This window comes from Tetrapisispora phaffii, chromosome 1, assembly GCF_000236905.1.
Source record: "Tetrapisispora phaffii CBS 4417 chromosome 1, complete genome".
Lineage (NCBI taxonomy): Eukaryota > Fungi > Ascomycota > Saccharomycetes > Saccharomycetales > Saccharomycetaceae > Tetrapisispora > Tetrapisispora phaffii.
Genome location: NC_016520.1, coordinates 390,166 through 409,393, shown reverse-complemented (window position 1 = coordinate 409,393; position 19,228 = coordinate 390,166). Strand labels below are relative to the sequence as shown.

The window sequence follows — 19,228 nt, the reverse complement described above, 5'->3', positions numbered from 1 at the left end:
ACGCATTGATTGCTTAATGGAAGTACAAAATATTGTCAACTTTTCATCTCTTGTCAAATTCTAAAAGATTTAACAATTACTGATAAGACATAGAGAAGTGGCACAATATGTATTTTTTTCGTATTTGAGAATGTGTTCAAATTTTCTGCTTATAATTGTCTCATTACATGTTGTTAATGAGTGCTTATGCGAGTAGTAAGTTGATCTTCCAATAACAATGAAATATACTCTATATGTTGTTGAGATTAGGTGTATCAAAAGATCATCATAAGAGATTGGCAAAAATAAATAATAAAAGGTATATAAGGGACACAATTTTAAAAGTAATTAATAATTCAATTGTAACTCTAAACTATTCTTATTTAATTTAATATTTGCTAATACAAGAAAGCCATGCACTGATTGTACGATTACACTAGTCACCATCGCATCGATATTTTATATTTCATGTCAGATGATTGAAAACCTATAGCATAATTTTTGAGATATCTTATGCTATAGGTTTATACAATTAAGAATATCAAATAATAGACATTAAAGTAAAATCAGAGTTTATTGTTTAATAGGGACAAGATCATGGTCGCTTGTGATTATAACTGTCTGTTTAATGTTTGCTTGTTTCTTCATTTTGACATGAGTCTATAAAGTATATAAGAACATAATATTTTTTGTAAAATAACATTGGTTGAGTGTTATAAATAAAAGGAAATATAGTTCAATTTTTAAATAATGCGTTTCAAGTTATTATTTAAAAGTTCAATTATTTGTTCATTTCATAATGGGAATAGAAAAGAATTTACAACTATGAATAATAAGAAATTATTAATAAAAATAAAAAATATTAAAATATTAAAAATGTTATGTTTCTAAGTTATATATGTATATATAGCTTCCTTGTGTATTCAAAAATCCATTCATATTTTGTTATTTACTATCAAAGTATAAAATAATGGGTATATTGTATGCTATCTTGATGAACGAACATTTCAGTTTCTTTGAATTTATTAACTTCCGCCTTAATTTTCTTACTAGAAGGAGATTGGTTTTGTTGATCTCGTGTAATTGAATCCTGGGAATTTAAGGGGCCTTCTATAAAGTGGTCATAGCTCACTGTAATTATATCAGGTTTTCTTTCGTATTCAAGACTAGACCACGTCCCTCTAATATCTACATCATTGCTAAACTTAATTTTTTTAGTACTATTATTCATAAACGTCGAAGGGCTATCTGCATCAGAAATGTCATTTATTTTAAGCAGTACCGAGTCACTGCCATCGACCTGGTTAGATCTAAAATTGGGTATATTATGCTGATGATCTTTCGGCTCTGCAAAATACATTCTATCTGATTCTTTCTCAGCTGTATTTATATTCATTGTTTGGAAATTGGACTTCTTCTTCATACCAAATATTCTAGCGATTGAACCAACCAGTGTCTTTGGTTTATCTGCATTGTTCATATTTGTATGACTATTATTGTTGTTGTTGCTATTTCTGTTGTTATTCGATATGGGTAATCCATTTTTATTTCTTTCTTCCTTATTTCCGCATGCTAGTTGTTCTTCCAAAGCCTTATTCTGTCTTTTTATTTCTTCCTTTGGTGTAAATTTTTCTCCATTTGGAAAAGTGAAACAGCTCTGCATTTTCTTTCTTTGTATTTGATATGGCGTTAAGTACAAACTTAGGTATCCACTATCATTATTGTTACTGTACGGGTTGTAATCATAGGTTGATTCAACATTCCACTTGTTGCTGTTATTTGTAGCAGATGTATCATACTGTCCCATGTTCACACCCCTTTTGTTATTCATTCTCATGTTCTCAGTGTTGACGTAAACATCATGATACATACTTACTCTCGCCTTCTGTCTACTGTTTCTCCAGTTATTCTGTTCATAGCCGCTTCCATTACTTGCAATAGGTTTTATATGGGGGGATGTATGGCTTGCTGGCATATGATTTGCTGAGTAACTGTAGGAATCTCCTCTTGACCTTTGAGTGTGTGTAGTATAGTGAGAGTTCCCCATATTCTGGCTTCCCATGGATGAATTACTATCAACACTGCTGATAGACACGGGACTGATATTTCTAGACTGATTTTGCCGGCTTCTGACAGTTGAATGAGAATTCCCACGGGACAAACTGTTACCAGCAGTATCGTTATAATATTTACGTTGCCTATTTGCAGCTGGAGAATGTTGCGGCCTCATATAATTAGGCGACTGTCTACTGTCTGAGCCGTCTCTATAACTATGCTGCGAATAGCTTTCGTATGTGTGAGCATCGCTATTTGGAATCTGTAAATGCCTATAATCTTTAGGCAACTCCCTAGAACCAGAGGTCATCTTGAAAATATAAAGACTTAGTGTCTATTTTTGTAATCTATTTAATTTGTGCCAATAAATTTACTGTAGCAAATAATCTCCTAATGAGTGTATTGCAACTGATTAGGAAGCAGATGAGTTAACAAAAAAGTATGAATATAATAGATTGGCAATATGCACAATAAGCCAACTCCCTATATATATATATATATAAAAACTTATAAGTAGTAAGGTTTACTAGATTAAAACAACACAAAATAGCAATGGAAGTTTTTCCTTGAATGCTGTAATGATTAAATAAGTATATTATTATAGTTAGTAGTATTTTTCAATTACTGGGCATCAAGTTATGCGAGGCTAAGGCTTTAAACTTCAAAAATACCAACAAAGTTGGTATGTTGCGTTACCGCTTCTGGATTTTTAATGATTAATAATTTCTGCGTAGAAAAAATTAATTACTGGTATGTTTCGACCGAAATGTTAACAAAGTGGGTATTTCTGTACGAACCTATCTCAGCAACAGAATAGCATTGTGCGTGAATCTCTCTTCGAATCTGAGGATATTAATAATAGCAACATGTCCTTCTCAGGGCCACGCACTCGAAACAAGGTTTCTCCTAAGAATAAAACGCACGAAACAACTGCACGATGCCGTGTCCAGACAGAAAATTTGGCACAAAACGGGCCCAGCCAGGCATTTGTAGACGTGGTGCGGATATCACACAACAAAGAATGTTGGCAGACAACGCGCCCGGGGGGGGCTCTACTGCAAGTGTTTCTCCCCAGATAATCGCGTCTCCATCCGGAGAAATGATGTTGAGCATACGCCATTTTACTCCGCCACCTACGATGACTCTCCCGCTATCCCGCTATGGTGAAAACAACGAAACGATACCCACAAAGGGCTTTGAATAACACTTGTACAATAAAGGTGAAGGTTACGATGGATATATTGATATTGTTGACACCATTGAAGGTTGAGGTGAGAGCTTGGATTAAGAGGTTCTCTCAAGAAGCCTAGTCTAATCAAAGGGAAGTCAGTCTGCAATATTCTCCTTTGGAATCCAATACTATGTTCTTCTGGGTGAATGTATTAAAATAGTTCGATAGGAAACCCAAACTTGCAATGCCTTAAATTGAATATGGTCCCCATGCTATTGTGAATGTGTATGCACGTATGTGTATTTATATATGTGCATGTATGTGAGCTAATGTAAAAGTACAATGATTTCTAATCATCCATACATATCGGCTAATATTTTTTTTGTCTTCTTTTTTTGTCTCTTGCCTTCTACTGGTCGTGCTTCAAGATCGTTGTAATTCACGGTTTTCACCTTACTCTCATCTTCTTTGGGGTGTTCTCTCATCTCTTTTACCATCTTCTCGTACTTCGTTGGATTCGCAATTAATACATGTTTGACCTTATCCGGATTGGTATCCATACTTTTTATCCCTTCCTTTTTTGCATTCTCTATAGAGATTTTATTCAATTTATCAAATTCTACACCTTCTCCGGTTAAATATCTATGGAACATATTTGATTTCTCATTTACTTCGCCTACTTTTGAGTCCTTATATATTCTGGATTTAGGATCGTATTTGATGTCTTCGGAATAAATATCTTTAAGATAGTTGGCTTTATCTTCTCTTAGTCTTACTGACATCATTTTAATACCCTTTTTATCTGCATCGTCAACTTTCAAAAGTCCCGTATCATCCTTATATAACCCTAGCTTCGTCAATTCAATTTCCTCATCAGTATCCCATTCTGTCGCTTCATTGTTGGTAATATCACGGGTGGAGCCTTCTTCTATAGTTGCTTTCTCTTGCCTCTTTTGCCAGCTTGAGAGCACTTCATTATCACCTTTCCATGAAAAACCAAACCATCTATCTCGTTTTGCATCGTAATCAGAAGCTATATTTTCACTCCTTACAGATATAGGCTCTTCTGTATCGCCATTGGCTTGTTTAACTATTTTTGTCGGCCTTTCAAGACAATCTCTTGTAACATGTCCCTCTAATCCACAGTTTGCGCAAGTTTGGGAAATCGTTCCTCTATTTTTTCTATAGCTTCTTTGAGAAATTTTAACCACTTCATCATTTATACCCATGCCAATTTTAGCCTCAGAGTTATTATTGATATCCAATGCATTATTTCCTTTATTTTTTTGTCTATGATGCAATAAATAGTCATCTTCATTCTTATTCTCAGAGTTTTGGTCATCATTACTATTATTCAACTTTTTGTCATCTTTATAGAACCATGGTTGGTCTTTTATATATTTAGGGATGTGATCATTCTGTGCTTTCTTAGCGACTCGATGATTAGTTGCTTTATTTTTGTTCATCTTCAAGTGCTGTATACTATAGTATAACGACGACAAATATGATTATACCGTTCTTGAATGGTTATGCTAGTGTGTGTATCCTTATATATATATGTATATCTACTGTTTTTCCTAAATATACGCTTTATATATTAACCGTGCATATAATAATTTTTTACTTATATACTAAATTCTAAATTTATGTTTTTCATCTTACCGCATCGTGAAAACTACTAAGAAATGGACAGTATTAAAAACCTTGGTGTTTTAGGATCTCAATAATTAATTGACTAGGAATTCAATTTGCTATCATTTGACTCAAGGAAATAAGCAGACGTTTTGTTCGTCTATATTAAATTAGCATTTCCTTCTTGAAAGATTACGGCCATAATTAAACATCCCTATCTCCCTGCGTTGGCCATAAGTTAGCCACAGAGGAGTTTGTATTTTTATCTTCCATTGGCCGAAAAACTAATCGTTTGGCATTTTTTCTTTCCTATCATAGTCTGACGATATATCATTATCGAGAGTAGTATATACATTATCACATTTTGAAAATTCCCGTTGGACAGAAATACCATGAACAGCTCGAATCATACTAACATTTTCATCGATATATGGAAATTGTTGCACTTCTTTTTTGTCATCCTTCTCTAAATCATGTGTGCTTGAATGCTGTTTATTGACTTCGCCAAGCCTTTGGGTTTCCAAGTCCACTTTGTCATATTCATTTTCAGTTTTTATTTTAACGACATGACATTCATATTCTTCATTTTCTGAATCAGGTGCATGGTCATTAACCATATGCACTTCATTATGGTCTTGTATAACATCTTCGTCATCAACGTATCCACCATCAGAAAACCACTTGAATCTACAACACCATATAAAATGAGAAATGAAAATGCCAAGTTCCAATACTGCAACTATAGCATATAAAACAACACCAAGTATATCTAAGTCGCCTACAGCCACACTTGCAATTGAGAAATAAGCACCTAGACTGTCCAAAGTTAAGAAAACAAAATTAATTCCGACAACACGACCTTGTCTTTTGGCTAATTCGAAATAAGGAGGTAGTAAACCAATTGCCAACAATACAGAGGCTATGATACCAAATATTAACGCAGGCCATTCAGTCCCCTTTGCATATAACGGGCGTAACCAAACGATAAATCCTACTTCACTAGCAATGGCGAATGCAATAATTGCTGCGGTGATTAGAATAATTTTGATTTTTGATAGTTGGACTGGTGGATAATAACATGATTGAATAAAACTAATCCCACAGAAAAAAGTGAAGAGATGAGGTTGAACTTGTAATGTGACATTAGTATTAATAATACAAAAATAGATTGCAAATGGAATCCCAGAGATCACCCATAAAAACATCATAATAGGTAGCAATCCCGTACAGTCTTTCCTCTTCCAGTTATATATAATTTGAGGAATTAATTGAATACACCATAAAACAGTACCAACTGTCGCTAGAGCAGTAGCAGCAGCAGCATTGTGCACCATGACCTATTCATAAAAAATATAGTCTGTAAATTCTGATGTCTGAAAGTATCTCACTTATTCGCAAATATTTGAAGCAAGATTGCACTGTTCAAAAATATTAAATTGAGATCTTTGACAAACCTCAAATAATAGGTTTCTTAAATTGAATATATGATATGAATGTTTATATATCTTATCTTAATGCTATTAAATATAAAATTATAATAATTTAAAAGTAAATTATGTAACCTGAATCTTCAATGGTTGATTTTTCTCTCCGATGCTTGCATTGTAGTTTTTTAATCATGGACGTCGTGAGGGAGTCATTTCAATAATTCTATAAAAGGCAACGCCAGAAAATCGTTCCATTCTATAATAATTCAATAGTATTATGTTATATCATATTATAAGATTATATAAAAAAAATTCTAATTGAATCATACTATATTATATATTATGAGTATGCTAAATAAATAAGTAATATATATTAGGTCTTCTTTTCCTAAACCAAAAATATAATGATGATGGGGAACGTGGATACATTTTAACGAAAAAAATGATGATACAGATATTGTAATTTACATTGGGAAAGCTTTGTTTATATTTTTATAGTTTTTTTAATGGTTTTTTATTATTATGTTCTTCATGAAATGAGTTCATAAAATATAATGTTTTCTCATCTGCTGAATAACAGTAACAAATTTTAGAAAAATAGGCAACGGCCAAACGTTTAGCTGGTTGAATTAGTTTTAGATAGAAGCGCTATCTAAGAAGAAATAATTACCAGAAGATTTTTGTTCTTTATCCATTTGGGAATCTAATTTGTTAATTCTTGGTCTGAATGAGTTTGGATCTCTTCTGAAAGTAACGTTCAAGTTTTTCAAGAATCTGTTACAACCAGTTAATAATGATTCCGGTTCTCTAGCAGTAGCATTCTTGGATGGGGTACCTTCAAAGACAATAACCTTATCGGCCAAGTAAGTAGCCATGATAAAATCGTGCTCCACAACGAAAGCAGTCTTCTTGTTGTGTAAAATGAATCTTCTGATAACTTTAGAACAGACAATACGTTGTTCAGAATCTAAGTAGGCAGATGGTTCATCTATTAAGTAAAGGTCAGCAACTATACCTAAGGATAAGACAATAGCAACTCTTTGCAATTCACCACCAGATAAATGTTGAACTTCTTGATCGATGATTGAATCTATCTTTAATGGCTTACAAACATCGGATTGAAATTGTGGGCTTAAGAATTGACCTCTTATCTTTTTGAAGAATAATTGTCTAACAGTACCTGGGAACTTTGGAGCAATCTTTTGTGGTTTCATGGAAACATTTAATTTTGGGACGGAAGTACCATCATCAGCTGGAATTGCACCGGCTAACAATTTAATTAGAGTAGTCTTACCAGTACCATTTTCACCCATCATGACGACAATTTCGGAGTCTGAGAACTCACCAGATTCAACATTCAAAACGAAATCACCTTGTGTACGCTTCATTTTTGGATAACTGAAAGCTCTAGTAGCATCATTTTGTAAGTCTTCACCGGCTTCGGCTAATCTAAATTGAAGAGCCTCAGTTCTGAATCTTAAATTTTCGGATGGAATATGACCATCTAAGAAAATATTGATACCTTCTCTAACAGAAGATGGTAAAGTGACAACACCATAAACAGATGGGATACCATATAAGATACAAATGAAATCAGATAGATAATCTAAAACAGACAAATCGTGTTCAACACAAATAACATATTTAGTTGGGCCTAATAAGGATCTAATAATTTCAGCAGCATTCAAACGTTGCTTAACATCCAAATAAGAAGAAGGTTCGTCGAACATATAGACATCGGCTTCTTGAACACAAGTCATACCAATAGCAAATCTTTGTAATTCACCACCAGATAAGTTTGAGATTTCTCTATTTAAGACGTTCTTTAATTCTAGGATTTTTAAATAAGATTTAACGTCATCTTCTGATTTCTCCATTCTAACTTTTAATAATTCACCAACTTTTTGAATAGGACCTTTGATAGCACGAGGCAAGTTATCGACGTATTGTGGTTTAATTATAGCTTTGATATCATCTTCTAACATCTTAGTAAAATAATTTTGTAATTCAGAACCACGGAAGTATTTAATAATTTCTTGCCATTCTGGTGGATTCTGATAGTTACCTAAGTTTGGTTTTTGCTTACCAGCTAAGATCTTCAAAGCAGTAGACTTACCAATACCATTAGTACCGACCAAACCCAAAACTTGGCCTGGTCTTGGAGTTGGTAATCTATGTAATTTAAAACTGTTAGCTGAGTAACGATGAGTTACTTGAGATTCCAAATTTGTTGGTAAATTGATAATTTGAATAGCATCGAATGGGCACTTCTTTACACAAATACCACAACCGATACATAAAACTTCAGAAATGAAAGCAATTTTAGAAGTTGGAGTAACCTCGATACAAAGTTTACCGGTTTTAACTACTGGACATGAACGTCTACACTCTTGACGACATTTTTTTGGTTTACATCTGTCTTCACTGACAATAGCAATACGAGCATTTTTATCACTCATTTTTGGTTCTCAGTATCTTGTGTTTTGTTGTTACACAGTATTCAAAATATGCAACTACCAAAACAAATTACTAACAAGTAAAATTAAGTTAAATAGTACGTGTACCAAATATATATATATGTATGTATGTTTAAATAAGTCAGATAGAGAGAGACTTTGAAGACTAATTAACAGAACAATTAATTAGTCTGTACAAATTGAATTGACATTACTAACAATCGAAGAGCATTGTAATAATTTTACAAACTATTTCATATTATAATAAAGATAAACCATTATAGTGTAGTACTAAATTAAATAAATTTCTTGTGATGAGCTTTGTTTAAAATTTTACATACACAAGATAAACACAACACAACGCAAAGTGAAAAAAAAACCGACGAAAAAAATTTTTGGAAAAAAACATCGATCGTGAAGTTCAAACAGAACGAACCTCTATGCTAAGATAGAAACAAGAATGAGAATAACAAGGTCAATATTTAAGTGTACTGTTCATATGTAGAAAGTCTTAATGAGGTAGATGACAAGTAAAAAAAGAGTAAGGGAGAAATGTGATTTAAGAGAAATGAAATTTAGTATATAATTGCATAGCAAAGAGCATTATGCTATATAGTATTTGTAAGGTCATTATTTTTAGTGATGCTTTCAGTTATTTTATGAGTCGTTGCAAACGACTGCTGTTTCACATAATATATTTGTTGGTAAGTGGCACTTTTGGTGGAGCAGTGACAGCAGGTGCAGTACTTAAATATGATTCTATCTATATCTTGTTTTAGCATTTAATGATTTTATTGAATTAAAATTCACATGGGAACCAGTATGTAGATAAGATAGTAATTGCGTTTCATAGTAGTACTTTTATGCGATTTTAAGGGAACTGGCAGTTACCAAGTTTACGAGCGAATATGCACATTTACGTATAAAGATTGCTTCCTTGATATGATTTGAAGTGGTAGAAAATGTTACATGCATTTTTAGCTTGCCCTCCAACAAAATATAGAACTTGCAATTTCAATAACTAAGGCTTTGACAGCAATTAAGTTTAAACTTTGTTAATAGACTAGATGAGATCACCTTGTTCGAAGTCCTCGAATGGAAGGGCAGCTACGTTTCTCCATTACACACACATATATATATATATAATATACTACCATCTGCTATCTATACATATAAGGGGAATGAACTATAAAGCAGGTAACATGTCAATACTGAAGTTTTACTTCATTATTTTTAGTTGCAATGCCAAATCTCTGTAAATTAGAAGCACAATGAAGTCAAAACTTGTAAATATCGCACACTAAGCTTAGTAGAAATAGCTATATACTCTTGATAATTCAAACTGCAATTTCAGTATAGATTAAGTTTCTACACAAGAGTTAAAGATCACCACCATCCTGTTCTGTAAAGATAGTTAAAAATAGACTTAGGCTGGGCCTCGCATAGGCAGAGCGAGGTTGCCAAGTTAGAAGGAGAAATTTTTTTTCCGTATCGTGTACTGGTCCAGTAGAGGGTATAAAAGAATTTTGTAGACACGAATTTCTCTGTAACTAATGAAATTTTAGAGAGGAAACATTTAAATTAGTGGGAATCTGTGGGCAGAATCACAAAAAAAAAACATTTTGCAAAAAAAGTCAGAAACACATCGTATTTGGTGGTACTGTTGTAAGTTAGTACCAAGGCCAGCATTGAGTAATTAATTTTATGTTGTTCACTCAATGAGGGTCCAGTAGGTTGGGATGAACTTTAAGTTATCATTAGGTTCGACTCTTGAAACACAGCAGTGACGTTAATTAAACGCAAGTGTTCTTGTTCTATTAGATTTTAATGTCAAATTGAATCTGTGCTTCATCTATGTATATATTATATTACGGGTTATTGTCAATCGTGTACACTCTATATATTGTTTTATTGTAAATTGAAGACCAAAATATCAAGAAGTAAGCTATTTTATTTTCCACTTTACAGGTTAGTTCGCTTTAGAAAAGAAAATCGTTATACGCTGTTTTCACAGGGCAATGGGATCATTAATTTGATCAAGTTTTCATAATGCAAATGCCAACTCTCCATTATTAAATTGGTCACTAATCATCTACTGGTCCTATCACTGCATTCAAATGCTCTTGGTGTATAATTCTATATATATGTGTAATTATTTAAGAAGTATTCTCTTGAATATATTGTAATTAGAACTGAATAGGAACAGTCATTATCGTCATCATAATATACATACACCTATATATATATATATATATTAGAAATAAAATAGCATCGACGCCATACTTTATCAGCATTCTTTCCATTAGCAATTGGTTATATTAAAAATCGAACGTGACTTCTTGCAATTATCAATTCATTAAAAATCTATAAGATCAGCATATATTACTTTGGACTGGTAATACTAAAAGAATTGAGATCGAAAGAAATTGATATTCAATTATATCTTTTGTTACTAATTGGCAAGTAAATGTTCTATTGATCGTCTACATTGGACTTCGGAACTAATTACAAGTGGCATCTATATTAAATTGGAGCACTCGTATAAGTTACGGTCGTTAATAAACCATACGTTTTTCTATTCAGCATTCATCATTATATCCACTTACTGTATATACATGAAATAAACCATTTAAAGCCTGCTGTGTATATATTATTCAATATTCATTGGCAAGAACACTAACTCATTTTTTTTTCATATTTAACTACTCTGCATCTCATTAAATTCATCATATTACATATTTGAGGAAAAAAATATGTCGATCGGTCAAAATCAAGATGACTTGGCAAATAGGCTAAACTCGCCTAAAACTTCAACATCTAAGTCAGTAAACAAATGGAAAATCCCACATTATTATAAAAGATCCAATGGACAAAACAATATCAGCAAAAATACAGATAACTGTACAACCATGGAAAACAGTCATCAAAGTCCACTAACACCAAAGGCTCCATTGACACCTGGTTCTAAAAAAATTCTACTGGATTCTTCAAATGGTAGCAGAACTGGTTTGACTAAGACTAAAAAATCATCAAAAAAAAGAAATGGTAAAATGACTTTCGTCAACTATACAGTACAAGACTCTCCGCAAACAGAAGAACAGTCAATTGAAGTACCAAACGATATCAATCCAGGTATTATTCCTGAAAATATTCATCAATTTGAATCAAATGACTTGTCTACCGAGTTGACTCCAAAAAATAGGAGTTCTAGAAATAGAGTGTTGAAAATGTTTGGTACAGCAAAACTTCAATCTCCAAGCTCCAGGAAAAGTAACCCACAACATTCTGTTAATCAAGATATAAACGCAAATGATGCTTATACATCATTTAACCAAGAAAATAATATAGCAACAGCTGTTTTTCCAACAAAAAGCTTTTCAAATAGAAATCAAGAGACAGTAATACAACATTCCGGAAATAAACAACAAGGTGTAGAAAGACCAGTCTTGGTCAAAGCACATACATCGTCAGCCATTACAAAATCATCAGCGCCTCCGACCTATAACCATAGTTCTAATTATATGATGTACTCACAACCAACATCAAAATCAACGATGGATCTAAAGGATGTAGAATTTGAATATAGTAACGATACGATAAACCATCATGAAAATTCTGCGCAATCACTAATGTCGACTTACAGTACTGATAATATCGATTTCTCATTAAGTCAACCTTTTATGCATGACTTTGACCAAGAGGTTAAAGATCAGAAACCACTACACAGTAATTATGAAAATCTTCCTGAAGAAAATGACGCTTCAGTTGCATTCAATAAAATATTCACGAGAAATAGAACAAATACAATGATATCCCAATCGTCATATTCATCAACAGCAACGAATGGCTCTTCGGGGCAATTAAATGCTAATTCATCGAGTTTTCAACCCAAAATAACTAACACATCTTCTAATTCGGCAAATCAATATCATGCGAGATATTCACCTGGTAGAGCTATCTCTCCTATAAGACCAAGATCTCGAACTTTAACAAATTCATTCAACAGGTTATCCCGTGATTTAAGTTCTTTTGAAAACAGTGGTAATTTGAATTTTATAAGCGTTCCAGGTAGCGAATTAAATATTAGTGAAAGTTACTTAGACCACAAGAATGCATCAAGAAACAATAGACATAAAAAACAACAAGCATCTATATCTGATTTAATGTTAGAATCTCATGGAATGAGTTTGAATCAATATAACAATAACCTTACTAACAATTTAGAGTTTTCTAATTCTCCTAGATTAATCACTAATAATTCTGTATCGTCATCTGATTTAAGTGTTTTTGATCAAACTCTTATTAATAGACGATCGACATTTCTTAATGAGAATGGGATGAGTAGTACGATATTAATTGGTGGCACCGAAGAAAAAGATGAGGATGAAGATGAAGAATATGAGGAAGAATATGAGGAAGAAAAATTACAAGATATCCGATTGATGAATAATGTGCAACCCCATATGAACCCAAACATTACAATAACAGAAGCCATTGTGAATAGTATGGTGGATAATGATGGTATTAACCCTAACATTAGTACTTTCTCCGATGGTAATTCTATTCCTGATGAAATGATTAGCTCATTAATGGATCAAGTTTACAATGATGGTGAAAACGGTGATAATACTCCGATGTTATTTGATAGCATAACACCAATAAAAGGCATTTCTCGTGAACAACAACAACAACAACAACAACAGCAGCAGCAGCAGCAGCAACAACAACACCATAAAGATATTATTGAATCTTTTGCAAATGGAAACAATGGTCCCCTCGAATTAATCAATACCGGTATGGGATTGAATAATGTAAATGTGAATCAGGTAGGAAGCAATGGTAACAAGCATATTAAACGAGAAGGAAGCGACCAATTGCAAGAGAACATACAACATTTACATGCACAGATATCTAATCAGCATTTTAGCAATTCGATCAACTTTGATAGTTACAATTAAGATATATATCGTATATATCAATGATTCTTCGAGCCTTCATATACTATATATTAACTAATACTATGTTAAGTATGACATCTGTTATGTATGACAGAGAGGCATTGTCAATAAATAAGTAGATGCGATGCTGCACCGGGTAAGCAGTTTTTGGATAGTAAAGAGATTTCCAGTCAAAGCCCCGTAGACAGTAACTTCCCATTGCGGTATGCAAATTGCAATTCTGTGAAAAAAACAAAAAAGACACAGAGAAACTGCCTGTCAAGACGGCGCGGGGGAGGGGAGAAAGTGATTCTGGCAGCGTGACAATGTAGGGGAAATGATAACACGAAGAGCACGGTGAGTTGTCAGTGCAAATGTGTTTTTCCTCTCCTCCAGCCGCAGGATTTGTAAGTATTTGGTGAAAGTTAAGAAAAGACGGAGACGCCACCGAGGCATGGGTACAGCATCGTGCGACTGCTTGTCCCAGTACTTGTGCAAGTAATTGGGTGCGCAACCGGTGCGGTCCTGAGACATGTGCGCACAAAACAACTTTTCCGTTTCTGCTTTTTATTTTCCGTGAGCATCCCTTCCTCCTGCAGTGCGTCGTCATCCCCCTCTCTCTTCCAGTATGCCCAGCTAAACCCTTGTAGAAGTATATCCCATAGACGCTGCCTGGTCGTGGCAGTACTTTACCATTGAAATAAGTAATAACGTTTTTCAGGCTCTGCTTGAAGGTGACGTAAGGATTTGAAGGTGTCGCGCACAGAACAGAATTTGAACAGAACAACGACGCAAGAGTGTTCATCGAACCATATAACGTATGTGTATACGGTTCTATAGTGGGGTAAGAGGTAAGTTACCCTGTGCATTTGGAGCTGGTGATCAGCCGCCGGCGCCAACAATTGCACATCTGCACTTCCCATTCTCCCTCTTGACACACTCTCTCTCCAGAACAATTACACAGAGAAGGGACCTGAGAAGAGCCCGAAAACGAAAAGAAAAAGGAAAAAAGAAAAAAAAAGACTGAACGAAAAGTTAAATAAGAGCGTATCGGTGCGCATTCTTCTCCGTAGAACCTTTAGTATGAAGAAAGTTGACCACGACACAAACAAAAAAGAAACGCAGAAACGTTCTTCAGATCAAGAGGAAGGCAGGAGCCCCAGCCATTCGAGTAAACATTGGCACATTGCACTTCAGCTGCGCGTCAGTGTTAGCGCGTTGTCTGTGGGCGTTTTCCACTCCCCCCCCCCCCCGTCCACTCGCCCCGTTCTCCGGCCTTGTCCTGGACAGGCCAAAAAAAATTTTCCTTTTTTTTCTTTTTCGGTTCGAACTTTACCCAAAAAAACATCTTCTTTTTTTGGATCCTTAATTTTCAATTATATATAATAATAGAACATGATATAAAATTTTAAGGTAAAAAATTAAATTTTTTTTTCAATGGTATATTACATATATATTAAAATGGTAAACTACTAAATCGAAAATAGTATATACACACATATACATACGTAAAATCATAGTTTTCTGTTAGGACGGCAGCAATAATATTCAAGTTGACAATAATCTGTATCCTCTTTGATATTTATAATTTTTTTTTGTCTTTGTTTTCACTAGTTTATTCTACAAAAAAGGGAAGATGGATGAGAGAGATTCATCTTCAAATGATGTCACAATCAAAACATTGTTTCCATCGATAGATGAGTTTATTGATATCAGAAACTTTATCTTTGAATCGGCACAAAATAGTAATGGCTGCAGCGTCATAAAAATTGTTCCACCAAAGGAATGGGTCGCTTCTTTTAATAATGACGGTAAAGAAGAACCAGAGGGTTTGTCAAGTCTGCCGGATTTTGGATTTCAGTTTAAACAGTATAATATTGAGGATGTTGGTTCTGGAGATAAAGAGGTCTTTAAGTTCAATAAAGATAAAAATATAAAAAGAGATGTGATCGAGAACATTGGGATGCTGGAACTATATTCCAGGTGTGCTGGGGCCAATACCGTTGCTACCTTGGAAGACGATGGAAATAACTCTTTTTGGAACGGTTTGCATAGTGGTGCATTGAGTTATTGCGGGGCTTACGATTTGGATTATGAGGACGTGGAAACAATGCCCCCTGATTTTAGTATAGGAAATTTAACAAAATCTATATTTGGTGATAAAGAGAATATTAATAATAGCAGTAACGGCAAGGGAAAGGAAATTTTGATAGGTTCAAAAAATACCTGTAAAATTATACATAATCAGAAGAACGCGGAAAAATGCATCGTTAGTTATATTCACAAGGGCAGTTCAAAGCATTGGTACATTGTAGATGGACCAAGTAGGGAAAATTATATGAATTTAATAGGGATTCATCTTGATGATCCTGCTGATGAGATCATAGTAAAACCCAGCGGCTTAATAAAACATAGCATTGCATTCACTGATTTCACTCAAAAGGAAAACGAATTTATTGTTATTTTGCCGGACGTTACTGCATCTTATGTGATTGATGATGGGGATAACTTATCAGAACTGTTAGACGTGACATGTATAATGAATCCAATAACTACGGAAGCCAGCCAGCAAGCTCTTCAAAATCAACAAAACATTGATGGCATCAAAGCCAAACATTTTGGGGAATTATTAAATCATAGTTCAAATGAATTATTGCAACTAGAAGAAAAAAATGCATCTACAAATTCGTTGTTAAATTTCCCAAACTATAATTTGGTCCAAACAGGTTCATTAAGAATGGGAAATGGTACTCCTTCACAAGCTTCGAATAATGTAAGCACGGTAACTTCTTCTAACAATATGAATAAGTTATTTTCTGAAAACAATACTAGATCGAATGCCTCGATAGGTAAGCAAATCGATAACCACTCCAGTCAAAATCAGCAACATCACAATAAAAGTATTAATAATAGCATAACTCAGCCAACCACGATAAGTAGAATTTCTTCGCCACTTTTATCACGAATGATGGATTTATCAAGCATTGTTGAACCAACTTTAGAAGATCCTACATTAAGATTCAAAAGAAAGATGGTCAATATGACACCTGCAAATGGTTCTAGTACCCCCATCTCAAACCAAGTTCTGAAAACTAAGGCCACAAAATTACAAAATAATAGCACTAGTAAAGGAAATACTGCCAATGGTGCAATGCCACAAAACACTGCATTAGAAGATGAAGAAGATAATATGTTAGCAATAAGCCTAGCATTAATGGCGAATAGCCGTGCGGCGTCTCCAAGATTAACTTTACCACCGATATCTTCAAATATGGAATCGAATGCAATGCTAGTGAATATGAACAATAATAGTTTTATTTCTAATGACAACAGTCCTGTGATTCCAAGCTCTTCACTAGCAATTGATACTTCTTTAGGTAAAAATAATGTAGATAATTCTTCTATCATATCACCAAAGCCACTATATTCTTCCAATACTATAGTTAGTCAAAGTATTGAATCAAATGGAGCAAATTTCAATAATAAAAATATGCAACCAATCCCGTCATCGCCAAGTTCCTCTAAACTGTCATTCATGAAGAGATTAAAGTCTCCTAATATTGTGACTTTGAACATTTCAAGAGAAAACTCAAGGAGTCCAGTTTCGTTAGTTGGGGACTACAGATCCCCATTAGGTGCTATAAACCCGATTACATACTCTGGTACAAATAGTGTTACCTCACTGTCGCAGCTGCATCAATTGGAATTCAGTGCAAATAATAACAAGATTAACGCAAGTATAATTAATCAAAATGAGGGCACCATAGGAACACCAACGGGATTGAGCAATGTTTTAGCTTCTGTTGGTTCATCTAATCCATCACCACATTCATCAAAAAGACAAAAAATAGAGAAAGGTACGGCATCGTATTCAAATGAAATGAAGAAAAAGAATACTGCTGGATCTATTCCTCAAAACAAATTTGGTTCAGATGAAATCGTAATTTCTGAGAATGGCAAAGTCTACATTTGTCAAGATTGTAAGAGGCAATTTTCGTCCGGCCATCATTTGACAAGACATAAAAAGTCAGTTCATTCAGGTGAAAAACCTCATTCTTGTCCAAAATGTGGGAAACGATTCAAAAGAAGAGATCATGTCTTACAACATCTTAATAAGAAAATACCATGTACTCAAGATGGCGGAGTAAACGTTGAAAACCCCAATAAACCTTCCAAACCTAAAAGCACTGCAGTTAAAGAACAATTTGAGGATATGAATCTCTCATCCGATATTATAACGTCTGCTGCTGTATCAAATATTCAAAATCAACCATTACAACAAAACCAAATTCCAACTGGTGTGTTTGTACCGATTTCGAATGCCACAACACCAGAGATTCCAGTTGTTCCAAAAACAGAAAGTCAAACTATGTAATACTTCTTTTATATATTTGGTTATTTTAATAATTTTATATTTTTGCATTTCTCAATAATCCAATATATATATGTTGTTTCAAATTGGGTGAATTGATACCTTTTTCAACTTTCCTTTTCTTACGAAGATCTTATATTCCGAATCAAAATATAAAATTTAAAGATTTAAAACATAAACAGGGGTATCAGATGCACTTTTAGTTTTAGGATTTCACTGTTTATGGATTGAGTTGAGAGCTTACAAAATAGAATAATGAAGATACAAAATGTCACAATTAATTAAACCTGCCAGACTATTATTATTAGGGGCTCCAGGTTCCGGTAAAGGTACTCAAACAACGCGATTGCTAAAACAATTTCCAGCCATCAGTAGCGTATCATCTGGTGACCTTTTGAGAAAAGAAATCTCGAGCAAAACACAATTAGGTCTGTTGGCATCTGGGTACATACAGGAAGGTAAGTTAATTCCAGATGAATTGATAATTAATTTACTTACTTCTTATTTAAGTAATAATAAATGGCTCACACCAAAATCGACGTGGTTATTAGATGGATTCCCACGAACTCAAAACCAAGCTAAAGTCTTAGATTCAACTTTAGACAAGTTCAACTCAAAATTAAATCTAGTTGTAGAGTTAAATGTCCCAGAAGAAGTTATACTTGAACGTATAGAAAACAGATTTGTGCATGTTCCAAGTGGCAGAGTTTATAACTTACAATATAATCCTCCAAAAATCCTTGGTAAGGATGACATAACTGGCGAGCCATTGACAAAGAGACCCGATGACAATATTGAAGTTTTTGCCAAAAGATTACAAGAATATAAAGTTACTATGGGCCCATTGAAAGATTACTATGAAAATCAAGGTATCTTAAAAGTAGTGTCTGGTGAAACATCGGATATCATATTCCCTAAGTTAAAAGAGTTAATTGTTAATAAGTTTGACTGAATAGGAATTCGTTGTTTGGATGATCACAACAGAGTTAACAACAATGTAATTAAATATATTCAAGAGCAATCTTCACTATTAATTTGTAAAGTAGTTGCTTAGTTAATAGCATGCATTTAGCAATGGTAAAACTTGTATTTAAATTATATGTGTTCGGGTACGGAAATAAAATTCGATCTAAGAAGATAGAATGAAAAGTGAAAACTTAGAAAGTGTAATGTTTTTTAATCTTAGAAATGAAATTAAT

At 33.8% G+C, this 19,228-nt stretch overlaps 8 protein-coding genes across 8 annotated transcripts; 3 read left to right on the top strand and 5 right to left on the bottom strand.

Annotated features, from left to right (window-relative positions):
- Positions 1-934: 934 nt before the first annotated feature.
- Positions 935-2,344, bottom strand: TPHA0A02010 (uncharacterized protein; the record flags this gene model as incomplete). The annotated part of the gene is made up of 1 exon (XM_003683669.1): positions 935-2,344. One exon carries the CDS (start codon positions 2,342-2,344, stop codon positions 935-937), a length of 1,410 nt encoding a protein of 469 aa, XP_003683717.1.
- A 1,214-nt stretch (positions 2,345-3,558) lies between these two features.
- SLU7 (mRNA splicing protein SLU7) lies at positions 3,559-4,671 on the bottom strand (the record flags this gene model as incomplete). The annotated part of the gene is made up of 1 exon (XM_003683668.1): positions 3,559-4,671. The coding sequence occupies one exon, from the start codon at positions 4,669-4,671 to the stop codon at positions 3,559-3,561; it is 1,113 nt and encodes a 370-aa protein (XP_003683716.1).
- Positions 4,672-5,121: 450 nt separating this feature from the next.
- ILT1 (Ilt1p) lies at positions 5,122-6,171 on the bottom strand (the record flags this gene model as incomplete). The annotated part of the gene is made up of 1 exon (XM_003683667.1): positions 5,122-6,171. One exon carries the CDS (start codon positions 6,169-6,171, stop codon positions 5,122-5,124), a length of 1,050 nt encoding a protein of 349 aa, XP_003683715.1.
- Positions 6,172-6,899: 728 nt separating this feature from the next.
- Positions 6,900-8,723, bottom strand: RLI1 (Fe-S cluster-binding ribosome biosynthesis protein; the record flags this gene model as incomplete). The annotated part of the gene is made up of 1 exon (XM_003683666.1): positions 6,900-8,723. The coding sequence occupies one exon, from the start codon at positions 8,721-8,723 to the stop codon at positions 6,900-6,902; it is 1,824 nt and encodes a 607-aa protein (XP_003683714.1).
- Positions 8,724-11,473: 2,750 nt separating this feature from the next.
- Positions 11,474-13,678, top strand: BCK2 (Bck2p; the record flags this gene model as incomplete). The annotated part of the gene is made up of 1 exon (XM_003683665.1): positions 11,474-13,678. The coding sequence occupies one exon, from the start codon at positions 11,474-11,476 to the stop codon at positions 13,676-13,678; it is 2,205 nt and encodes a 734-aa protein (XP_003683713.1).
- Positions 13,679-13,721: 43 nt separating this feature from the next.
- On the bottom strand, positions 13,722-14,462 carry TPHA0A01950 (uncharacterized protein; the record flags this gene model as incomplete). Its single annotated transcript, XM_003683664.1, has 1 exon — positions 13,722-14,462. One exon carries the CDS (start codon positions 14,460-14,462, stop codon positions 13,722-13,724), a length of 741 nt encoding a protein of 246 aa, XP_003683712.1.
- An 831-nt stretch (positions 14,463-15,293) lies between these two features.
- On the top strand, positions 15,294-18,032 carry TPHA0A01940 (uncharacterized protein; the record flags this gene model as incomplete). Its single annotated transcript, XM_003683663.1, has 1 exon — positions 15,294-18,032. The coding sequence occupies one exon, from the start codon at positions 15,294-15,296 to the stop codon at positions 18,030-18,032; it is 2,739 nt and encodes a 912-aa protein (XP_003683711.1).
- Positions 18,033-18,297: 265 nt separating this feature from the next.
- On the top strand, positions 18,298-18,981 carry ADK2 (adenylate kinase ADK2; the record flags this gene model as incomplete). Its single annotated transcript, XM_003683662.1, has 1 exon — positions 18,298-18,981. The coding sequence occupies one exon, from the start codon at positions 18,298-18,300 to the stop codon at positions 18,979-18,981; it is 684 nt and encodes a 227-aa protein (XP_003683710.1).
- Between the last annotated feature and the right edge of the window lie 247 nt (positions 18,982-19,228).